We start from the raw sequence: 24693 nt of genomic DNA on the forward strand, positions 1-24693 counted from the left end.
AGGGTAGAGATGCCTTTGGTTACAGTGCTAAAGTATTCACAGTTTATTTCACAATTTCATTTACTCTGTCATTCTTGTATGTACATTTACACGTAGCACACACCTGTCACACACATATACTCATCTACACACATTTGATAACATAACGTCAGTGCTACAAGCGTATTGACGAGCGCGTCGCGTCCGACACGAGCGAGGCGGCGGACGACGAGTACTCGCTAGTGTCCGGGGGCTCCGTCAGGTGCTGGGGTTGGTCGTTATACCGAGATCGCTGCACATATAATCTGAAACATAGGGGAAACATTAGATACCATTCTACCTAGGTCTTCGTTGCCGTCATGTGGTGTTGGGTGTGGGCTATAGGTATTCGAAAAGCTATGGTGAAGCAATATGACATTATACTTTCTGTCATCACTCGTGCGATACTTTCAGTCGTTACTCTCGTATGATGTATAGATGGGTGGATACAGATGTGGAGAACGTAAAATCACGTGTGTTCTGCTGCCGTTCATTTAAAAAAATGTTTCAATGCATTGTAATGTGTAACATAATCCTGTCATGAAAACATTAAAAGAATTACACAATAATATATGCATTATTTTCGCTTGTAATACTAGAGTGAATGTGTTAAAGTTAATTATGACGTTATATCTGTAATGAAACTTAAGATATATTGATGTCATAAATGTTTTGTCATTTTTATGCCACGCAGCACTGCACGTGCACTTCTTTTGAAAACCAGTGGAGCCATGGGGAGAGGGGAGGGGGTTTAAAAACCCCTGGAAATATCACACACACACACACACACATACACACACACACACACACACATACATACATACACACATACACACATACACACGCACGCATACACGCACACATTGAAGCAATTATCAGAATTGAAAACAATATTGAAATGTCGTGTTCCTCAAAATAACTAGGGGCGATGGGGTAGCCTCGTGGATTTGCTCGTCACGCCGAAGGCCCGGGTACAACTCCCCACCCGGGTACAACTCCCCACCTGGGTACAACGTGGGAAGTACATTTCTGGTATCCCCGCCGTGATATTGCCGGAATATTGCTAAAAGCAATGTAAAAGTAAATTGACTTACCCCAAATATAGACGTTGACAACCATAAATTCTTGCCTTTAGGATATTCAGGATACTTCTATATCCAAAATATCATAAACGACACGGCTTCCAATTAAGACTATGAATAAGCCTATGACACCCATATGAACCCAGATATTAACAACTGCACGTACAGTGCAATGCGTATATCACACATTTAGAAGATTTGTTCTCTATACTAGCAGGCTTTATCGAGGAAACATGATCCTCTTTATATTTCAATTATACACATCCAGTATACAGATATATCCCCAATGGACTGAAAAAAGGATAGAAAATGATGCTTAACACGATTTCGAAATAGGTACGAATACTGTAACCTTGCTTAAAAAGAGTAAAGTAGACTGAACATTGTTCTTATTGCTGTCAGGTGCATTATACTTCTATTGTAGATACTCAGTGTTCAGTTCTTAGGTTTACAGTGGCTTAACCATTTGTTTTTCAAAATGTCGCTAAACATGTCTAAATTATGGCATGAAATTTATTAGAAATATTTCCGCTGGTAGTTGTTCGACCTGTCAACATTACTTAACAAGAGGCAGAGTGAGGAACTTTAAGGTGTGAAATAGTTTAAACTGTTTTATTGGTCACATAATGCCTCTCACGTGCTTCAAATTCCGCTGCACTTTGGGGATTTTAGTATTTAAGTTATCCAATGTCCCTGACGGGGCAGAGATTATTTGATGAATTACCTAAAGTATTACAAGCTGAATGACACATTGTTCCTTAATGTAAAGAGTATGGACATGGCAATGCTTGTACCGCCGCGCTGTCGTGGCGTCGGTATAAATAGCGACATTTATGAGCTTGGTTATATTTATATAAGTGAGTTTTTTCCACCTTACACGGTTGTAAACATTTGTTATACCTGAAACTAATGTTGAAGGATACACAGACCTGATTGCACAAACTCGGCTAAGTCTATTGCTTACACTGGTATAATATATATCTAAGCTGTCGTAATCAGGTTTATGCACAGATTAGAAGTTACCATGCGAAAATATTTCTGTCCTGAAAGACTTGAAACGTTTAAAGCCTCCTTTACTCAAAGTGTGTGGAATACAAAGGTTAATCTAATCTTATTCTGTAAAGCATGTCATGTTGTTATCACAAGTTTTTTTGGAGTTTATTTTTTCAATAAAAAGAGACAAAACAAGTTGCAAACCATGCAATTCTTATAGACCGGACTGGGAACGGTTACCACAAGACACAGCATATCACATGGAGAATAATATTTACACAGCTCAGATGAAATGAACATATGGTAGTTTCAAGGGCTGGGACGCATTATTCAGATTCAAAGTCGAGACTACATATAAATATTCGAGACAAAAGAGTCCCGTTAGAGGAGGCAGCCGAAAATATCTGAACGAAAGAGAGTTACGATGAAAGGTATTAGCAAAAAGAAACAGATTTCCAGTGGTGTAGTGGTGATGGAGAATGCTGACCTCAACAAAACCGTAGACAAGATGTTCAGGCTATATTGCATGGTGCTTTAGAAGAAATGCTGTTCACCATGTATTGTGAACATGGTTCTTGCCACTAAAAGCAATGTCATGTGAAGTTTCTTTGTAAGGAACATGTAAAGTTTAGCATCTCGTTACTTATATAGACATACATGGCATTCTGTAGAATTTTCAGAAACGACTACTCCTCTCAATTTGGCCAATACTTGCACCAGTTCAAACATTTTATGTACCCGATTTGCGTATTGGACAGTGTGGATATAAATACTGTTAATCCGACAAAACTACACATTTTCGGATTAATACTTCCAGCCAAATCGATGAATGAGCTGGCGGTATAAAGAAGATTCTACAACTAATTCAGTTATATCTGATTAAATGGATGAACCTCTTCACTTCATTCTTCAGCACCTGATTTCATCGGTATGTTACATTCTGGTTGGAACCAGTGACTTAATTATGACATTTTTCTGTAAACCTTGCACAGATATGTCTCATAAGAAAGTGAAACGAAGGCTTGCAAATCAAATCTGAATATAAGGTACGCATGTCACATTTTAGTCATATATTTAATACAAGCAAATACATATTTATTAGGAAACGGATATCTGAACCGAACAGATGAAACTAGCAATTTGGAACTAGTGTGCAGAATCAGAAGAAAAAACTGGCATCAAGGTGAAGGTTTTACTTTCTAGCATTTTCTTCAATATGCATTGCAATATTTTCTCCATGACGTTCGCTATTAATGGCTACTCAAACATTTCCACTGAAGGGAGAAATAAAGGTTGTAAACAAAACCCTCTTGATCTAGTATTACAGCCCGCTTGACTTGATGTGCTGTTCAGGATACATCGGTATAAAACAGGACAAGCTCTTTTCCATGCCTAAAAATAAACCCGCTGCAACAATCCCTCCGAGTTTTTCGTCATCCGGGAAGCAGGTGCTTCACTTGCACTCAATCATAGACGACACATTAAGAAAAAATACATGTACTTAATAACAATATGTGCATTTTTGAAAGTTAGGTCAAAATAAATGGATTATCTGCTTCTCGTGTCTGTCTTATACAAAGTGTGTTTGTGGGGAAGAATGATTAGGGACGTTTTCTTTCAAGGAATGGACATTTTACAGAACATTATTTTTACACCTGTAAAATGATGCTAAAATCGCCATAATTGCAGAAACTGTAAATGGTTATTGAGTTTGGATTAGAATAGCTTTCCTTCTTTACCTTTGCTCGGCAACCATAAGTTCGTAACACAGGTTGGTTTATTTCAAGATCCCGAAGATACCACGTATGGCAGTCGCTAAGTCAGTAAAAGTCACTGGTGCAAGCGATGACATATTTAGAAATATTTATGTTTAAATGTACGTTTTGTGTGAATGCAAAATGGTTTTCAAGTACATAACCATGTGTTAGAATATTCAGTGTGGAAATCCAAAGATATGACTGTAGTGAAATTATCCTTGTTATCAAACGATGGACATGAACAATGGTACTTTAGAGGTGCACAAATCAAAACTACTCCTGTCTTGGTGCAATATTTTCGAAAACATAATCATGGCCAGGCAAACAGATTTCTACATGGTATATATAAATCTTAATTTTCTCTAAACCCGCTTCTTTTTGTTGTATTCTTCAAGATACGTGATACTGAAATTACCCCAATATCGGTATATGGGCCAGATGTATGGGATTGTCCTGTTCTCATAGCGGGATTGAAAAGGTTAATCTCTCTGCATGCAAACGTTTTCTACCATAGAAACGGTAAACAAGTCATCAAAACTGAATTCATATGCACCAAAACAAAACAAAAATCCATAAATAGGAAAACAAACTTCCAAAGCTGCAACAATATTCATTAAAGCTGAAACAATCTCTCTGCGATGGAAAACAAATCGTTTGCATTGGAAACTTGCGTATCAGCTACAAGAGCGACCGAGAGCGGACGCCGAGCGTACAAAACGCCAGTCATGGCGACGGCATAACTATCGTAAAAGAATGCATTGAGGGGAGATAAACAGGCTTTGGTCAATAATATTTTCATTCACTTTGAGTCTAATCTTGTAAATTTGATATCGGGATGTAATGCAAGAACCCCCTATTGCAGTAAGCTTAAAACATATGTTCATACTTCTCTATGCCAGGCTTGCGATTCTGCACAAGGCAATTCAGAAAGTCATAGTAAATATGAAAACTTAGATATGTAATTCAGGGAGAATGAACAAGGTTTTTGCGAACTTTTCAAATCACTAAAATATATTAAAGTTGAGTGTGACGCTATGAACACTTTATTTACAAAGGGAAACGGTAGCACGACACATTGTCTACAACAAAGTACAAGCTATTCGGTCGAACGATGGACTACATGGTCGCAAGCCTGACACAGAGAAGTATGAACATGGGTTTGAAGCTTACTACAATAGGGGGTTCATGCGCTACATCCCGATATCAGATTTTCAAGATTAGACTTATAGTGACGAAAACGAAAAACATTTTTGACCAAAGACCTTCGCTTTGACGGTATTATGCCGTTTCGGGTTACTTTTAGCAGTGATATGGGCCTAAAGCCCCCCTCACTTTTGAAATGATCTTGCCATAATTCATTTATGCATAGAATCTTAAATCTTCATCACATTTTGTTAGCTGGTTTCTTTTGGCAAGCAATGAAAGGAATGAGGTGTCATTTTACCAGTAAATAATATTTCTACACGTTTTTACACTGTAAAAGTACCTCCCACAAAGGGACACTACGCCTCAGAGTTACTTAAATTAGGGAATTTATTCGATTTTGGTGGGGTAATCAAACTCTTAAGTCTTACAGTTCACTCTTTCCATTTGAAAAGCTTTCATGTACTAAAAAGAAATTGGTTTTCATAGGGGTTAATGTGTATTAACAAATTGAAACGTCTTAATCCCATAAAATGTTTTCTGATGAACATCATAGTTGATGAATGTATCCCTAGGTCCTCTGTTGTTCCTCATATATGAAAACCATTGCTCCAGGGTTATTTTACAGTGTTAGGTAGGTGCATTCATACACACACCTGGGGGAAGTGAAGGGCCTTGAGTAAGTATTTCTTAGTATGTCATACTAAATCATGTACATCTTTACTTCAGTTTTTTTACATAAACCTAATTGTATTCCAGTAAGAAGATTATTGATTTCTAAGTACCAAACTAATTAATAACTGGTCATGCGTTCCTTGGTTTTGCAAACGCAGCTAATTAGTGATATTTCCCGATAATTTGACGCATCGATATGGTCACGTCCAGGCTAAGTGAGTGAGTGAGTTCAGTTTTGCACCGCACTTCGCAATATTCCAGCTATATAGCGGCAGTCTGTAAATAATCGAGTGTGGACCAGACAATCCAGTGATCAACAGCATGAACATCAATTTGCGCATATGGGAACCGATGACATGTGTTAACCAAGTCAGCGAGCCTGACCACCGGATCCCGTTAGTCGCCTCTTACGACAAGCATAGTCGCCTTGTATGGCAAACATGGGTTGCTGAAGGCCTATTCTACCCCGGACCTACAGGTTAAAGAATTGGAACACTAATAGCATCACGCCCTGAAGAAGGAAATTCCACTGACGTCCAAATACTGTCCGAAATATTTAGAAGGGTTTCTAAACACGATTCTGTAATTGCTTCAGGAGTTCATACTCTTTGTTATTAGTTCCTGCAGCAGTATCTTGAATATGTTTAAGAGCTTCACGAAGCCCAGGAATAGAAAACATTTCATAGTAATCTTCCCCAGCAGAGGAAATTGGGGTATATTCATCAACTATTATGTTTAGTTCATCAGAAAACATTTTATGGGACGAAGAATCCCCATGAAATGTTCAGGTTTCAATTTGTTTACACACAGAGTTCATATAAAAGCCAGTCTGGCTGTATGCCACGAACGCTTTTAAATTAAAAGAGGCAATTTTAAGATTTAAGAGATTGATCTTCCACCACCTAAGCCTAATATTTTACCTAATTTAAGTTAACACTTCTGTATATTGTTCCATATTTGGGGCAGAAAGATGGAGTTTTGAGCGTCAACTTGTAACTGTAAGAAATCAGTACACATATCTTGGTTTTATGTTTAACACAACCATTAATTTGGAAAAATAGGTTGCTGAACTAGCCTTCAGAGCAAAGAAAGCATTAATTAGTTTATTGTCAGTTATGCTTAACTTTGGCGTGTTGACATACAAAAGATTTTTAAGCTATTTCATTCACACATATAACCTATCTTCCTCTATGGATCCGACAAAATCATAAAAATGCATCTATTAGCGTGTAAATGTTTCTGTGTTGGGGACAGTCAACACAGAAGTGCATGGTATATGGTGAATGTGTGAGACATCCTATCAATCCCTTTATCAGATGCATAAAATACTGGCTGAAAATTATATGAATGCATGAAAATAGACTACCTAAAAAGGTTTACTAAATGCTTCTTTAACTGGATGAGTTGGGTAAAGTTGCATGAGCATCTCATATCAGAAATCTCCCCTTTTCTCATGCATATGGTTTTCTGTGGCTAAATCAGTCGGTTGGCAATGTGAATCTTTTTGCATCAATTTCGAGAAACAGCTGTTAATATATGTAATTAAGACTGGCATTCGTTTGTAGATAATTGCTCACGCTGTAATTCCTATAGAATGTTTAAAAACCTACTCCAACCCGAAAAGTACCTATCACATTTAACATCCAAAACGTTGAGCAGGGCTATCAAACTTAATGATTAATGAAGGAAAACGTATGTCCAAGGAAAGATGTGAAACAATTTGCCCTTTATATAAATTATCTATTGAAAACGAAATCCATTTTTTGGTTTTTCTGTCATATCTTACATAGATTTGCGAAAAATATATTTCTGAATGTTACCTCTCCAAGTCAACTATTGTAGTATTCAAATAAATCCTGTCTACTCATGATAACTGTATCAGCTTGAAACTATCACAATACATTGACAATGCAATGTCTAAGGGTGATATTTTGTGAACATCATCTGTGTATTCAGGCTGTATGTGATTGTATAATGCATGTAACCCCAATATATATGGGCCGGAGGCCTGAAATACAATAAACATCTTTGACTTTGACTTGGGGCGGTACGTTAGTGGACACGTGAGTATGGAAAAATGAAACCATTTTCATTTTATTGTTCTGTTTGAATAAAAGATTCTAATGAACTTGCATATTTGAAGTAGGGACCAATAAAAAAATTCTCGTATGTCACCGTTCACCGAAATGTCAGGGGACCTGCCTTGCCACTAAAAGTGACCATGCATGCTTAAAGAACTTAAACTCCACAAGTAATGGGAATCTGTCAACCACTAAACAGTTTACTCAGCTATATTCAAGTCTATACTGCAAGTTTCTATTTTCAAATATAGAAGAGAAATACATTTATAAGTACCTGTCCAAAAAGGGATGATATACATAAATGGGTTAACTTCACATGATACTCACAAACAAAAGTAACATAATCGTGTAATATGTAATATTTGGGGTACATATAAGTAACATAATCATGTTGAATGTAATATTTTGGGTACATCGTTTAGTTTAACCCTTCTGTCAGGTGTACCATGGCTTGTTTCAGTTTCATCGCGGATTGTCGAGTCATTCAGTGAGGCTATAAGCGGTGTAAAGCCACATTCAATCAATCATACAGGGAGGAAAGTCACACAGGAATAAACTGTTGTGCGCATGGGCACGTTCTATGTTGTCCCACATCATGGTCCTTGGTCAGACTATGGGTTTGAAACTAAGATGATTGGATCCTGACATATGGGATGCTAATCTTTACGGTAAACTGCGGTACATCAGAGGACTTGAACACAAGTGTTCTGCACATATGACTCTATATGTATGATATGGTGTGATGGCAGGTCGCCATTCAGTTACCAGCATTCCAACGTGGGTACAAATCAAAATCTCATTTTTTAGTGACTGAAAAATATCATAACTAAATTATTTGTAAACCGGAAACAGCTGCTTTGTCACTCATACCTAGAAGCACAGTGTAGTGCTGTGTAAGAACGTAAGGGATTATCTAGACCCATCGTGCCACACATCAAAGTATCTGAAAGTGGTTGTGATAAACAATGTTCTGGCAATGTCAGAACGAAACATGATCTGTGTGATTGTTCACACACGACCAAAGACAATTTCATTAATTTCGGTTGTCAAAACAGTTTTAAAAATTGATTGTCAATTAAATGCAGGGGTTTCCCACCACTGCACAATGAAACGATGAAGATTACGAGAGTGATGATTTCTTGAGTACTAGGTCCAACTATATCTGTGTTTCATTACTGTACTGGTTTTCAAGCCTAGATTATCAACATGAATAGCTGATAACTCGTCAAGTATTATATCTTGCTAGCTTCAACTATAAATTCTTCCATCAAGCTTCTAGCCTTATCCAGAAAGCCGAGCAATCACATTTGCTGTTTATTGTTGATCGTATATATTTATGTCTGATGCATATGTCTTTAGGATCTATACTATCGAAATATTTCTAGCATAACTCTGCACCTGCTTTCAGTTTTAATTATCAATACACACTCAGAATTATTAGTATCGTGCACCTCACCTTTGAGCTCGGCATGCCACTGATGTGAGAACCGCTGCCACAAGAAACACTGTTCCTATCGTGAGACCTAAGATGGCTGGCCAATACCGGTTGAACACAGTTTGTATATTGAGTCTTTTCACTTGGAGCCCAATTTGTTGAGCTTCAGAATTTGATGGTATTGCTACAAATACCTCTTCTTCTGTTATTGTCCCATTTTCATCCTTTTGAGATGTCACTATTTTCACTATTTTAGTTGGTCCTGGCACAAACAATCCATCATTTGGAACGATAACTCTTGGACCTTTGTCAGACGTCTTATTTAATAATGTCACAGTAGGCCTCGGCACTATTTTCCGTGAAATTATCTTCTTTTTAGTGTCAATTTTATTTGTTACTGGTTTCTTTATACTAACATTTATGCCAATTTCTTTCCCATATTTTTTCTTTGTGTCTGTTTTTGCTTTTGTATTTACTTTCTTCTTCACATCTGATTTCTTCTTTATATTAGATTTCTTCTTCATGAGTGTCTTCAAGTCTATCTTTTTCTTAACAGCTTTGGGCTTTGAAATGTCAGGCTTTCTCTTTGGTGTCTTTGGAGGTGTCTTCTTCGTAGTAGTATCTTTCTTGGTTGGAGCTGCTGTTGGTTTAGATTGTGTCTTCTTTTTCTGATTATTTTTCGTCTTGTTATTCTTGTTGCCCTTGTGTTTCTTTTTGTTTTGAATGCCCCTGGTTGAAGTCTCTTTCTTGGTTGGGAAAGATATCCAGTTCGGCAAGGTCAAATCTATTTTCACTGGCTTTGTTGTGGTCTTCAGTATGCTGCTTAAAGTTGTTTCTATTTTGGCTGTAGGCTTGACAGTTGCCTTTCCCTTAGGGGTTGAACGTTTGTCTGTTGCTGGTCCTGTCCGGGTTGATGTAGTGGACAAAGACGCCATTAAGTTTTTGGAAGAGGTGCTTATTTTAATATCTCCTTCACGTGTTACATGTGGTGTATTCAGTGTTGTTCTGAAGTTGAACGTCATCTTTGTTGATGTCTGTTCCTTAAAAGTTAACTGAGTCGTAGTTTTGATAGCTTCTCTACTCGTAGATTTTTCTCCTTTGATGACTGTGTGGTTAATACCCGTCTGTGTCACCTTTGAGGCATCTTTAGGTCTAGCTGTAGACCTTATTTGCTGTCTGGTACTGGAATTCCTGCCTCGGATTGTAGGTAATGTGCTTGTTCTATACGACGTCTGCTGGTGCATTCGGATGGTAGAACGGCTATCATGTTCTCCAGTTGTAGGCATCAACGATTTCAAAATCTTGCTCTTCTCCCGGGATGTCAATGCAGTTTTCTTTGTGACGTCATTACCTATGACCAAAGGTCGAGATGTGATGATAGTTGATGCAGACTTCAGGAGATGTTTTGGATTTGGATTTGCACCTGCAGCAGCTGAACTAGTCTTCTCTTTATTCATTTCTTCCACTGACTCACCATTATACATTTTACTTAGTATTTCAGGAAGAAATTCAAATATGTTCCATCCCTTCATTTTAACAGTCGTTTCAATTTTTGATGTTGTGACAAGACCTCGGTCCTTCTTTGCATCTGGCAAAGGCATGGTGGTCCACATATGCTTCGCTTTGGTTAGATAATCTGATGTTTGGTCGGTTGATTTACCACTGTTTCGAGAATCTGTTTTAAAAGTTGTCCCAGGAAGATTTATTGTTCTTCTCCTTTCCCACCATTTCGTGGCAGACTGTGGAGTAGATGTAGTGTGATGTCTCACATTTTTCACATCCACTGATCGTGTTTGTGGTGACTCAGGCGTTGTGGGTTTCCTTCTTTGCCATGATTCTGTCTGTGGCACGACTGATGTGGTTGTCTGTTTCCTTCGTTGCCAAGATTTCGTCTGTGGTTTTGCTGTTGTGACTACATGATTCATCTTTGTCCTCCTTTGCCAGGATTTCGTCTGTGGTTTTGTTGTTGTGCCGGCATCATTCATCTTTGTCCTCCTTTGCCAGGATTTCGTCTGTGGTTTTGTTGTCGTACCTGCATCATTTGCCTTTGTCCGCCTTTGCCAGGATTTTGTCTTGGGATTAGCTGTTGTTCCTGCATGATTCGACTTTGTCCTCCTTTGCCAGGATTTCGTCGGTGGTTTTGTAGTTTTGCCTGCATCATTCGTCTTTGTCCTCCTTTGCCAGGATTTCGTCTGTGGTTTTGTTTTCGTACCTGCATCATTTGTCTTTGTTCTCCTTTGCCAGGATTTTGTCTTGGGATTAACTGTTGTGACTGCATGATTCGTCTTTGCCCTTCGTTGCCATGATTTCACCTGGGGTTTTGTTGTTGTGACTACATCATTCGTCTTTGTCCTCCTTTGCCAGGATTTCGTCTGGGGTTTCGCTGTTGTGACTACATCATTCGTCTTTGTCCTTCTTTGCCAGGATTTCGTCTGGGATTTTGCCGTTGTGACGACATCATTCGTCTTTGTCCTTCTTTGCCAGGATTTCGTCTGGGATTTTGCCGTTGTGACTACATGATTTGTCTTTGTCCTTCGCTGCCATGGTTTTGTCTGTGGTTTTGTTGTAGTTATCAGCTCTTCTTGTGTACCTTGTTGCCATGATTTTGTCACAGGTTTCGTTGTTGTTAACGGATATTTTCGTTGTGTTCTTCCTTGCCCTAGATATGTCAATGGCTTCTTTGTTGTCATTTGTGTTGTCCTTTGTTTCTTCTGTTGCCATGATTTTGCCTGCGATGTTCTTGTAGTTGATTGATATTTAGGTGTAGAATCCATACGGTTTATTGACTTTTCATCTGCTTTTGATTTCTTGTTCTTTACTTTATTTTCATACAATGGTGACTTGGTATTCAGTGTCCCGTTAGCGAAATATGAAGTCTTTTGGATCCCAAATGGCCTTCTGGTATGTCTTTCCCACGTCTGTGTTGTCTTCGGTGTGAAGATGGATGAAGTGACCACTGGTGTTGCTGGTATTGATTGGGTGGAGGTTCGTGGTCTCCAGGACCTTGTGCTATGTTTTGAAAACATACCACTTGCTTGTTTAGTAACACGTTCAGATTTTTTCTTCCACAATCGGGTTGTAGGAGCTTCACTATGTACAGTGGGGGTCGTTCGTCTCTGCCAAAATCGTGTTGGGTGTCCAGTGTATCTTGTAAGCCTAACATTCTTGGAGTCAGGTGTGGTCATTACTGACTTTCTACCCTGGTTTGATTCAGCACTACTTTTGTCCTTTCCTTTTCTACGTCTCTGCCAGGGCTTAGTTGGTGCATTTGTTGGTATGGTTGTTAACCATGATTCAGCTGTACCATCACTTGTGGACGAAACTGATTGTGCTGTTGTCTTCACTCTACGCCACCACCTTGTTGGCCTGAGGGTAAATACAATGTCCTTGTCACGTGATGACTTGGTTGACGTACCATCAAATGTAGCAGGTGTTGTTCTAGGTGTTTCATTTCGATTTATTCGTTTCCACCACCTTGTTGATCTACCCATGGAAGGAGGAAGAGTAACTTTCCTGAATGTTGGGTTGGTTGTTGTTGTTCTCAAAGTTTGTGGGACTGTCGAAGTTCTTCTCTGCCACCAGCGTGTGACTCTTCTTGAAGTGCTTTGCATAACAGGGATTCGCGTTGGTGCATAATTTCTTCTTGTAACACGCTGCTCGTGAGCGTTTTGTCTGTTTTTCTGTCTAGCATTATCGTTTTGCCTTGGCTCAGGAATTGTTTTGGTCTTCTTTGCTTGGTTCTGTCTTTCCCAATTCTTCAATTTATTCAAATCCTTCAGTTGAAAAGGTGTTTTCTGGGTTGGTGCTGGTCCCGTTGGGATTATCCTTCTGTTAGTAATTATTCTTGTGCTCATCAATCCTTCCCATATGTTAGTGGTCTTTTCTATGTCTACATTTTTCTCTCCAGTCATGTAACGCCATTTTCTAGTACTGCTGGGTGATGCAAACTGTGGTGGCGTAGTTGTGTGCCTATTATAAAATGTTTTGATATTTAAAGGTTTCTTAACGTTACTTTTATACCTGGGAGCGTTTGTCATTGGTTTCCTATTCCCCCATCTTGTCAGGGGATATTTTGGAATCTGAGCTTTTGTGGTTGGTAACGCCTTTTTCTTGAAGGGGCTTTCAACAGGAGATGGCTTCCTGGTTGCAGGTTCCTGAGTGTCCCATTGTGTAGAGCTTGCAGTTTGATGTCCAGTCATCCGCTTGCGTTTGTCTGTGATCTGCTTTGAATCAGGACCTGGATCTTCTGTGTTTCTCCTCCCTGGGATTCGTATTCCTAATCTTGTGATTCCGGTATTGCCTTGTCGGGGTGCTGCAGTTGTATGGAAACTAGTTGTAAGTTGCAGTGTTGTCCTCTTTGTGAACGGAGTCCATCCACTCTTCTTTGTAACTTTCACAATTTTCTCACGTGTAGTTGTACCTAGTTTCGAACTTTTAGTAACTTTAGAAGAAAGTAGTTGGTTGCCTTTGTGACTGTTCCAGCCTGTGTTGTGAACATTTTTCGAGGTTGATGCTGTCACTCCCGCAGCAGCATTCCTTGGAGCAGCTTTTATACTGACCGGTTTCTTCATAGTTCCATTTAGCAATCCCATCTGTGTTGTTTTGGGTTGCTTTGTTGTTCGTGTTGTAGCATGGGTTGGGTGAGATATTGTTGTAGACCTCAGCTTCACAAAGCGATTGACCTTTGCCTTTGATTTAGCAGTTGTCTTTGACCTTGAACTCATGGGAAACTTCATCGGCGAGTGACTGCTTTTTGGCTGGTTTGTCTTTTGCATTTTCATCCTTTTGTACTCATCAACAACATGTAATACCTTTCCTTCATTCACGCCAGCTGGTAAGATTTTCAGAGGTGGCAGGGTTGTGAAAGTCTTTGGTCTCTGCCACCATCGCGTAAAGTGAGTCCATGCTGCTGATCTAGAGGGCGTCACTGCCACCGTTGTCTGCCCTTCTCGTTTTCCCATCTCTGATCCTGAGGAATCCACTTGTGTAGAAGTCTCATAATTGCTAATGTCATCCCTGTTTGTTTTGAAAGGAGATTTGTCAGTTTGGGCAATGCTTGTTGGCAGGGTTGTATGTTTTGGTGTCATTGTGTGATGACCAACTTTTATATTAATATCATCAGGTATCATTTTCTTCATACTACTTTCAACCATGCTTTTGAGATCTTTCAGCATACTGTCTTGCAAGTCTGTCTGCTTTGTGGGTTTTACTGGTGCAAACGGACTTTTGCCAGCGCCTTTGAGAGGCCTCACAGTTGGTCTTACTGGCTGTCGGATGTTCTTCTCTGTGATTCCCGTGGTAGATTTTAACGGTGCATGTTGTTTTTTCTTCTCTATTTGAGAAACTGTTTTTGTTGATGGTTTCATGCGTGTCTTTGTAGCTACTGGAACTTTTGCTGTCGGCTTGACGGTATTTCTTCTAGATGAGATATTTTCTTTAAGGCGCGCCGATGAAGTAGGCCTCAAACGGTTGGTTGTTGTTTGATGTGTCTGGATACTTTGTTTCTTTGACTTTGAGGTTGCCCATGATTGAAATGCTTGTCTAGTTACTGCTTGAACACTTGGTGGTGAAGATGTCTGCATTCTATGGACACTTTCTTGGGGTGTTTTTCTTGCATTTTGAGTAGTAGACATTGGTTCTGAATTTTCTGTAACAGAAGATTTAGACCATGGTTGGAAAGGCCTTCTTGAAGCAGTTTTTCTGATAGTTTGTGGTAAGTTCGTTGTTCTGGAATCATTTTCAGGTGGCGGCGTTTTGGTTGACATTGTTTTCTTCGATATAAGTCCAACAACAACTGCGGGGATTGCTTTCTCTTCCTTCTTTGTTAGTTTGGTTTTAGTTTTTTGTTGATGATGGGTCGACTTTAGGCCCTCCTTCTCAGTCGCTTTGGAAGGTAAACGAACCATTGGTTTAGCTTTGTCTGCCCTATTTTCATTTTCAGCTTCATACATAAGTTGATATCTGTTCTTAAGTGCGCCGCCAAAATATTTTCTCTTTCTCTCGCCAAACCTCCTTCTTGTTGTTTCATATGCGGGTGGTGTGGTAATAGTTGGAGCAGCTGTACGTCTTGGTTTAGAAGGAGATGGCCAACGCCGAACATGGGTTTGAGTAGTGTATTGGTCCCTGTATGATGTAACAGTCTTAGGTTTTCCTGTGTGGCCTTTATGATGCTTATCTGTTGTGGATGCATGCCAAAAGTAGGATTGCGTTGAAGGCGTAAGAATTTCAGGCTTCTTATCCCATGTCATCGTGGTAGACTGAGTTTGCCATTTATCTTTTGGGAAGTATAACTTCTTTACTGTCACATCTGAAGTGTCTTGGGGTTGCTTCACTGATTTTGTTGGCTTTCTCCAAGGGCTCTTTTTGACAGAAGCTGGCTTAGCTTTCTTCACTTCAGGTGTTTTTCTAGAAGCAGTGGTAGTTGGTTTCTTTACCACTGTTTGTTTCGTGTGGTTTTTATCGTTTCTCTTTCTATATGATGGATACGACTTTATAGCACCTTCGGACATGGATGAGGTATGGGGTAATCTATCGGTGCTTGTTTCTGTTGATGACCGCTGTATCCACTTCCAGCTGGCTGTTTTGAAAGTGTTATAAGGATTGCGTTTTGTTGGTGCTGTTGAAATTGTAGATCTGTCAGCTGGTTCATCGGATGATCTAACAAACTGGTCTGTTGATGCATCGTTAAATGCACGTGTGTTTGGAACCAGAGTCTTTCCCCGGGAAATAGGTTGTTTGGGACTGCTAGTAGAGTAGTATTTTTCTCCTACTGATGTATAAGTACTTGATGATATCACGTCTTGTTTCCTCACACTGGAGTTATTTTCATTTGGCTTGCTGAATGGTGGAATACCATGCTTGATTGCCCAACCGGATTTCGTCTTTCCTTTGATTGCACGGGTATTGGTGACACCAACGTCAGGTGTAGGTTGACTTCTTGTGTTTGTTTTACGAACAGTGGATCCTGTTGTAGCAATTTGAGCATGGTTACCCACGGCAGGGGTATCCGTCTTGACAAAACGTCCACCATCTGATGGCCTTGTGTAAGGGTTCCTAAATCCATGTCTGTTAACTTTTGTTCCAGACTTTATAGATAACTTCATTGCATTGCCTTGACGCTGTGACTGTCCATTTACATCTTGTGATCCTGGCCACAACTTATGCGCGTTTGCAGCGACAGGAGCAACGGCAACATTTGTAACAGCTTTAACGTTTATGCCTTCGTATGTGGTAGTTGTCTTTTCATGTGTACCATAGGCCTTCCGTCTTACATTTCTGAACTTCTCATCTCTTGATCTAATGGCGGGAACATCAAAGTCGGGTCTGGTCACTTCATCGTTATTGTGTGATTTCTTCCATTTACCATCCTTCCACTGATGCGTAGCGGTCTCATTCGTGAGCTCTAGAGTCGTGCTTGGTGGCGGCGTCTTCTCAGATGTGCTTTTTGGAATGTACAGACCAGATTTAGTTTCTTGATCCTTTCTGTCCCAGGGCCAGCTTTTCCATTCTGGGGGAGGCTTCAGGCAGTCGTTGGCGGTGAAGCAATGGACAGACCATTCGAATTCAAGCCTGGAATGCAGACGAAATGATGTTCAGAAAATGTAATTGCAGTAACAATTGGTGAGTTTAGTTTTACGTCGCACTCAGCAATATTTCAGCTATATAGCGTTAGTCTGTAAATAATCGAGTCTAGACCAGACAGTCCAGGGATCAACAGCATGAGCATGGATCTGTGCTATTGGGAACCGATGACATATGTCAACAGTAAATGTATTGATGACTGATGACATTGTCACAAACAATACGTGTGGCCAGTATTTTAATATGTCACAGACATAAACGTCACAATATGGCCTTCTTGATATTTTGGATGGAACTCAAGGAACTTCTAACAGAAGCATATGTCTGATGCACAGTCACCATGTAAGAACGATGACGGTATGCTTAGCGTGTTTCATGTCTGACATACAATTCGTTCCTTGTGTGTTATCCTCACATCACTATATCAAGATATGTGTTATACTAGTAGTTTTCACAAAGAAACTTTTAACATTGTCCATCTATTATGCAAAATCTACATTGTAAAGCTGGATATCTTATTAGAATTGGCACTGCATAGAGCAGTTAAACATAATAGGGATACAAATATGTTTACATCAAAATTTGTGCTAGCTTGCATTGATTCGTGTCTCTTACGGAGTAACTAGATCTTTGCTTAAAGCCTATAGCTAGTTAACAGTCAAGTTACTATATATCCATGCTTCTGAAATGCATTTTCAACATTTCAGTATTCTATTTTGAAAATATACCAGGATAGGAAGCAACATGTATCACCATTAATCAATAAAAACTGCATAATATGATTGAAATGCCGCGCCATATCATTTTATTTCTACTGACAAAGACATGGAACAATTTGACTTGGAAGAAGTCAGCAATTGATAACACAACAACCGATAACACGGCCTTGTTCGGTATCAATTTGAGAAGACCGATCACTAGCCAACTGTCTTTCATATATTGTGATATTGAGATATGTAAATGTACTCAGTGCAGTAAACATGTATGTGTGTAAATACGTATACAAGGGAATGTCTGCGTGTGAACAACAATGTTGCTTCATTTCTTATATATATTATACATAATCTCAGGGTGGTTTTTGAATATTTCAGTATTTTGTTGCAATTTGGATTTATTATCTGTAATTACCTTATTTCATCTGTCGATGCACATATAGCCCTCTCCACAATATAGTACAAACAAAAAGTATTTGAACACCCTAACATTTGATATTCATATATAAACTTAAACGGTATGAGGTCATTGATGCTCAAGGCTAGGTGTAAATTTGTGTATGCTTTATGGTCACTTTAACCGATATGTTAGAACATGCAGTGAAGCAACTGATTCAATATTCACCACATTTAAGCTCATATATGACCATAAAATTTTAGGATGTTCCTATACTTTTTGTTTGTAGTATATGTTGCTACTATTGACGTATAATGCATATGGTACATAATTCCAATCTTCCTACATACGTTTAGAGCAACATAAAACGTTTCTATAACGTTCTTAAACAGGTCGAGCATAATGAAAACTAATGTCTATCGCATGTTGCACAGTAACATGTAATCTCCCTTACAACATTCTCCAAATTCGGTGCAATGGAAATGTCAGGTTCTTTCATATGCTACACGTTGTGAGTAGGACTAAGCTCTGATCTCGTCAAAGCTCTCGCAACACAGTTGACGAAATTCAAGTTTACTTAGTGCCAGCGAGAGGGTTCACAAACGTTATCAGTCTATTTAAAAGAAAGAATCGTTATCTCCAAGATTTCTTTGAATTGCTCACGTGAAGGGCAGGAATTAAATTACCTCAATTAAAATTCCATTTTAATGCAGTCGTTAGGAATCACCGGTTGAGCGATAAGGATGGAGATTCTTGCATTAAACAGAATAATGCTTGTTTGGAAGAAGCCACATATTGTAAGGTACTCACACCACGCCTATATCCATCATTATGTGCTTGCTACTTTAGTATATCTAAAACGTAATCTGCATAAAACAACGGCAAAAGAACTCCTTATTTACTGTTCATGCAGTTTGTGGACCAGGTTTCGTTGGTTAGGTCACAGGACCCAACTGCGGGTCAGAAAATCGATAAACTGGTCCTGGTTTACAATGCATCCCCCTGCCATATAACATGTAAATGCGCGTAACAGTAATGATCGAAAAGCGGACAATTATGCACACATCAATCAATATATCTTATTTCAAAGGTCTCACAAGCGTCAAACGCCTTTGTCCATATTTCCGATGTGTGTAAGAGGTATACACAAGGCCTTCCACGAGGCTTGCATTTGTTGATTTTTATTAAATCGCTAAAGACCGAGTTGCTGTGCCGGTTGTTGCTGGATCATAAAATGACAACAAATGCAACAAAATAAAATCACAAAATGAGAGGGGAAATTCAAACGTTTTTCATCCTAGGTGACACCGTCTGTTGTTTAATCTAGGTGAGATAATATTAAAAACGAGTGAAGATACTTCTTCAAAGAAACACATAAAAACCTATTCATTCAGTTTAATGTGTTAGCCAATCGGATCGCTGGAGTAAAGCACAGACGACCTAACTTCGTGTACCTCCGGCATAGCAACTCGGTCTTTGGCGATTTAATAAAAACCAACAAATGTATCACCATGGAAGGCCTTGTGCATGTCTCCTACACATAAAAGCTGTTGATACTTGTGAGACCATTAAAATACCATATATTAATTGATGAGTGCGTAATTGTCCGGTTTCCGACGATGTCGCCCTATTTCAGTGATGCACCTTACATTATATATGCTAGGGTGACTGGATAGTAACCAGGGACTCAGTTTATTGATTTTGTGACCCGTAGTTGAGGGCCTATTGGTCCGATCTGATGGAAATTAGTTTGAAATCGTGTACAAAGTTTGGGATTTGGACCTGTGTTTATCGCCAACTTTACGTTTTACGTTAAAGACGGTCCTCCTCTGCTTACACGGTCAAAACAGCTCTTTCACAATGTGTTCTCAAACAGTTTCATCAAATTGCACCAGTCAATGAACTTTTAGGATTTTCACTGTATGTACTTTTTTTACAACATACACTTTTTATCTCCAATATTTGCACATGTAAGGGTATTACTCTTTTAGTTCTTGCCTTGCAAAGTACATTGTGTTCTTTAAGGTTGGGAAGTGGTGTGGGTCTATAGCCTTATAAAAACGACAGCACACTTCTGTCTATCCTGAGGACACACCGATGATTCGCAAACACTTGCACACATTATCTCTGACCTAAAGTTTGCGGTAAAGGAAGAAGGGATCTTTAGTTTTGTATTCATTCTTACAGTTTTGATGACACAGATTGGTGGAAACTGCCTGGTCAGAAAATTGACATTTTTTCTGCTTTTACACTTTTCTCTACTGACAACGATGCCAACGATACCTCTAGGGCCATACTCTAACAGTATAATCTCCAATGGATAAGCGTTTAATCGTTTAAATACCTAAGGCAAGGGTAGCGATGGAACTTGTTCCGCCACATTACTTTCTCATCCCATTATTGCAAACTCATTTCACTGCTTGTGATTCAGACAGTTAAAAGACGAAAGGCCATTTAAACTGTCACGTTTCTGGACACTACCACTCATCCACCTACTCTGCGAGATCAACGATGCTTACCTTGATCTGATTTGTGACCTGGGAGTTGTGCCACACATTCTTTAATTAGGAAGGAAATGTTATGCATTCTTCATGTTTGTCAGCCCCATGGATATTTTGTCAGATCGATGACTTCAGTACTAAGGCTGCCTACTTTGAAATAGTTTACAAACGTATTTTGGGTTACCAAAATCTTTAGAGTTTATATGTTGAGCTCAAGAAACCATTTCCACGTCGGTACTGTACTGTCAGCTATAGCTGTGGCATAGCATGATGTATCCGAGTGGTGTAAATGGCGGGTACTACTGCAACTTCAGGACTTTCTTACTCCTGTCGCCAACATACGGTTTCATCACCACTTGTAATTGATCAATTCAAATATTTTTTCTGAGCTAGTTTCCTGTTAACCCTAAGTGAATCTGTATTGGCTCAAAATCAAGACTGCTTAGTTCCTTGCACTGATTCCATTTGTAATTGTTGTAAGGGAAAACAAAGGTTTAAATGGCATGTGTTGGTTGCTACATTTGAAAAGTATTAACATAAATTACGTACAGTAGGTGTGGACATACCAAAAAACATCAGGGAACAACGTGAGTAAACATTTTGGCCTTAAAATATTGTCGGCACAACCGATATATCGTGTTGGATTTACTTACTTTGTTTTATCTGACTGGCGGTTGCCTTGAACCTGGGACCTCTGATATTGGCCTTTGTCAACAGTCCTTTTCAGTTCATTTTCGAACCAGTCCACTAACAGTGTCGTGTGGTCGTAGTCGTCGTAGTCGTAGAAGAACACGTTCATCTTGACATGACCCTGCAACAGACCATTATGTTGTTGAAAGGATGTGGAGGATCTGGGAAGATTTTCAAGTGAATTGTTTGCTGTTCTGTCCATATGACATCCGTCAAATATTTTCCACATAACGAAATAGTGATAAAACGGCGCTGAGTGCACCATAACTCAATGCGAACCATATATCAATAAAGCAATGGTCAGCACCCAGGCCACCTGCCCAGGGGATATCTGACTAACCAACATCAAGTTTGTACACTTTATCTGTTGGCTAGCGGAGAAAGCCGTGCTTAAGACTGGGGAAATACCTCCGTGTGCTCTGAATAATGACTGCTTGTTTTATCAAATCACCATAATCCTCGGTGAATATTTGCTCACTAATCATTAACAAACATTATAAAGGTTTTGTTATTTTATAATCATAGAGGTGTCTTAAACGGCCACCGGAGGCGTTGCACCATATGTGGGGCATGCACACCATGTTCTTCCATCACGATAAAAGACGAAGAGATCTTACTGGATCTGCCACAGAATCATGGAGACAAATAGTAGCTTTGATATGGAAGCTGGAGAGGTTTTGCTGGTAACCGTTCATGTGAGCCTTGAGCTACTTCATAAAAATTGTATAAATATGGACATGTTTCAACTTTTAATTTTACAAGATAGCGTTACAAGTTGCCAACGTCCATCAACGTTGACGTAGGTGGGCGATGTGTGTCAAGAATTCTTACCGTATTTGGCCATTCATCGAAGAGAATAGTGAGGACCATGTCGGTTCCTTCTTCTTGGAACGAAATGTCATTAGCATCATACTTCAGCGGTCGATGGAAGAGGAATACATGGTCATTTGCCCTGCAGTAACAAATACGTCAGCGTTGTAGTATCGCACACACACAACTTACATGTACATCGTAAGTACTGAGGTGAATTCATGTCCATATTAATATTGTCATAAAGACAGATAAAAAATCACCACTAGTTTATTGTGGCAATTCAGTTTTGCTAAAGGTTCGAGTAATGTTAAGAAAAGAATATCCACTAGGTAATGTAAACAGCTGCAGCAAGAGTAACAAAAACTCTTGAGAGGACGCTAAAACCTGGCTAGAGTTTCACCTCTGTCTGTATGTTTATGCATACATAATAAGGCTGTTATTTACAATTGTCTGTGGGGATAAAGAGTGTGCAGGTTTGCCACATGCATGTTCATCCTAGTAGACCACTACATGGCATTAGATAAAGAATGGAAGCCTTGTGTGGTTTGCTCGTGTCAAAGAAGAAGAAAGGTGTTGTTAGAACAAGCCTTACCTTCCAAGCCCTGAGATGATGAGTCTCATGACATAATCACACTGATCGGGGCAGGTGCTGCTGTCGTCCGTTGTCTGATCGCAACAACTCCCATCGTAGGTACGGCCTTTGTGGTTCTCGAAATTCAAAAGTCGGATTGTAAGGACTCCTCTGGCGTCCGTATGATGTATCTGTAAAGGACAGGATTATATCAAGATATCATTCGTCCTATATGGTTAGCATGTGATGCTGACGGGTGATACCGATGGGGGATGCTACAGTCACACTAACCATTTCACGAACACCTGGTATCATCATTCTTTGACATTGTTTCATGAATATATGAATATATAATTATCATGCAACAGTCTTACAATGGTTGGTAGGAGCACCAAGCATGCACCATCACACACGCTGTCACAGAAGAGTGTGAGTATGAGCTAGACAACTGCAGGACGAATAGGTATACGAATATATATACTTTCAATTGTCGTAAAGTACGTTCACCCGTATGTCTTTTCTTGGGAGTATTTGTACATAATCCGAACCTTCTTCTCAAGCCGGTGTGAATGTTTTTAATACCTCGATGACGACATTATTCTCTTTGTGATATTGGCATTTTCTGAATGTGAAGCTTAACACGCGTTTCTTTAAAGAAATAGCATCTCAAGAGCTTTTCATGAATGTCGTGATATTGTGGCTTGCCAGATGTTTTTAGCTTGTCATTGGGCTATCCTCGGAAAAGCAGTGAACGAAACTCTTTGAGTACAGGTATGACACTGTCCTTCAGACATTAATGTTTATAAACAGTCAACGAATTATTGTAATCATGTGCGATTGTAACCATGTCCATTCCATTTGCATACCTTCATCTTCCATGTTAAGTCAACGTAACAGACGGGTATGGAAACGATCTGCAGTTCATTTATCCATGCTAAACGTTTGCCTTATTTGTAGAGTGCTTGCATTGGTGCTGACTGATTCTATGTGTCATACACCTGTCATGCATGCGCTAATCCCTGGGTCGAAGCACCTTTGCCGGGGAAAAAGGTCTAACGACACAGGTTAATGGCAAATTGCAAACAAATTAAGACTCAGCCACACAAGATGTTTACACGCACCAGTAAAAAATCAATTAAGCTGGTAAATGAGCGGTGATTTGTGGACAGATGTGAAGTCACATGTTTTCACAATATAATCAATGAGCTTAATCAACAAGTGCATTCCATTCTGCTGACATTCTTTGGAAAAGAGTTGTCGGGTTTCTATTTTTTCGGCGGGTAATGTACACTTGATGCATGAGTAAAATATAGATTAAACAATAGACGATGTGCTCTTTTTCCTTTTTTCATGATTGTTCGCGTGTGAGACATTGCTGCCTGATGAGCAAATTGTAGAATGCGAAGGAAAATTCCCATGTGCTTTGTCTCAAATAACGATTGTTACATCTTACACTCTAAACATTTTCGTGACGAAGTTTATAATCCCGATAACACATACCAGAGAATTCATGAGAAGGGATTGGTGATTCATCTAAAAAGCAAAGCGTCCTTTACTTTTTATGTTGTTTTCCTGTGATGCTCTTGATGTTGATGACGAAGTTTCTCATGATTTTCTATAAACACCTGAACGAGGTTGATGTTGGGGCATTTTGTCATTTTGAAAATATTTCTTCGTAGTCCTCATCAGTTCTTTTCACATATCAGGATAAGGTTAATAATGCCACAAAGAACGAAAGCATAATACTGGACTCTTTGAATATTTAATGTCACTATTTCTGTTGTTACTGTTTCAATTGGTATTTTTCTGTAACTGTTCCATATTTGAATGTTGTATACGCACAGACTTGAAACACAAGTAAGATAACCTTGAGAACATAATGTCTGAAGTTATGCACGACCACTTAAATCGCGATCAAATTGCAATCTTAAGTAAATATTGAAATGAATACCATCTAATGTTTTATACTAAATGACTGCAGTCCAATTCAGTCAGAAATTTCTGAAACAATCGAAGATGACATTTTCAGAAACAATTAACCAGAAGTCGACAGGGAAGATTTGATGCCAATCTGTTGTGTTTGATAACGAAATATGAAGGGAATGAGAAATTGATTGCATCAATGAAACGTTGTCTTAAACTCTGTTCCTGTGTTTTAGTGTTGACCCATTGGGGTCCTCATCATCACGTTGGAGAAAGGCAAATGAACGTGAAGCTGAAGAAGCCAGCCCTATTTGTACTTA

The 24693-nt window shown here is 39.2% G+C and overlaps 1 protein-coding gene across 1 annotated transcript; it reads right to left on the reverse strand.

Annotated features, from left to right (window-relative positions):
* Positions 1 to 154: 154 nt before the first annotated feature.
* Positions 155 to 23322, reverse strand: LOC137277306 (mucin-2-like). The gene is made up of 7 exons (XM_067808966.1): positions 23317 to 23322; positions 22472 to 22641; positions 21898 to 22018; positions 21030 to 21187; positions 11497 to 16753; positions 9206 to 11196; positions 155 to 284 (listed from the first exon to the last, which is right to left on the reverse strand). The coding sequence occupies exons 1-7, from the start codon at positions 23320 to 23322 to the stop codon at positions 155 to 157; spliced, it is 7833 nt and encodes a 2610-aa protein (XP_067665067.1).
* Positions 23323 to 24693: the final 1371 nt, after the last annotated feature.

This window comes from Haliotis asinina, chromosome 3 (assembly GCF_037392515.1).
Source record: "Haliotis asinina isolate JCU_RB_2024 chromosome 3, JCU_Hal_asi_v2, whole genome shotgun sequence".
Classification (NCBI taxonomy): Eukaryota; Metazoa; Mollusca; class Gastropoda; order Lepetellida; family Haliotidae; genus Haliotis; species Haliotis asinina.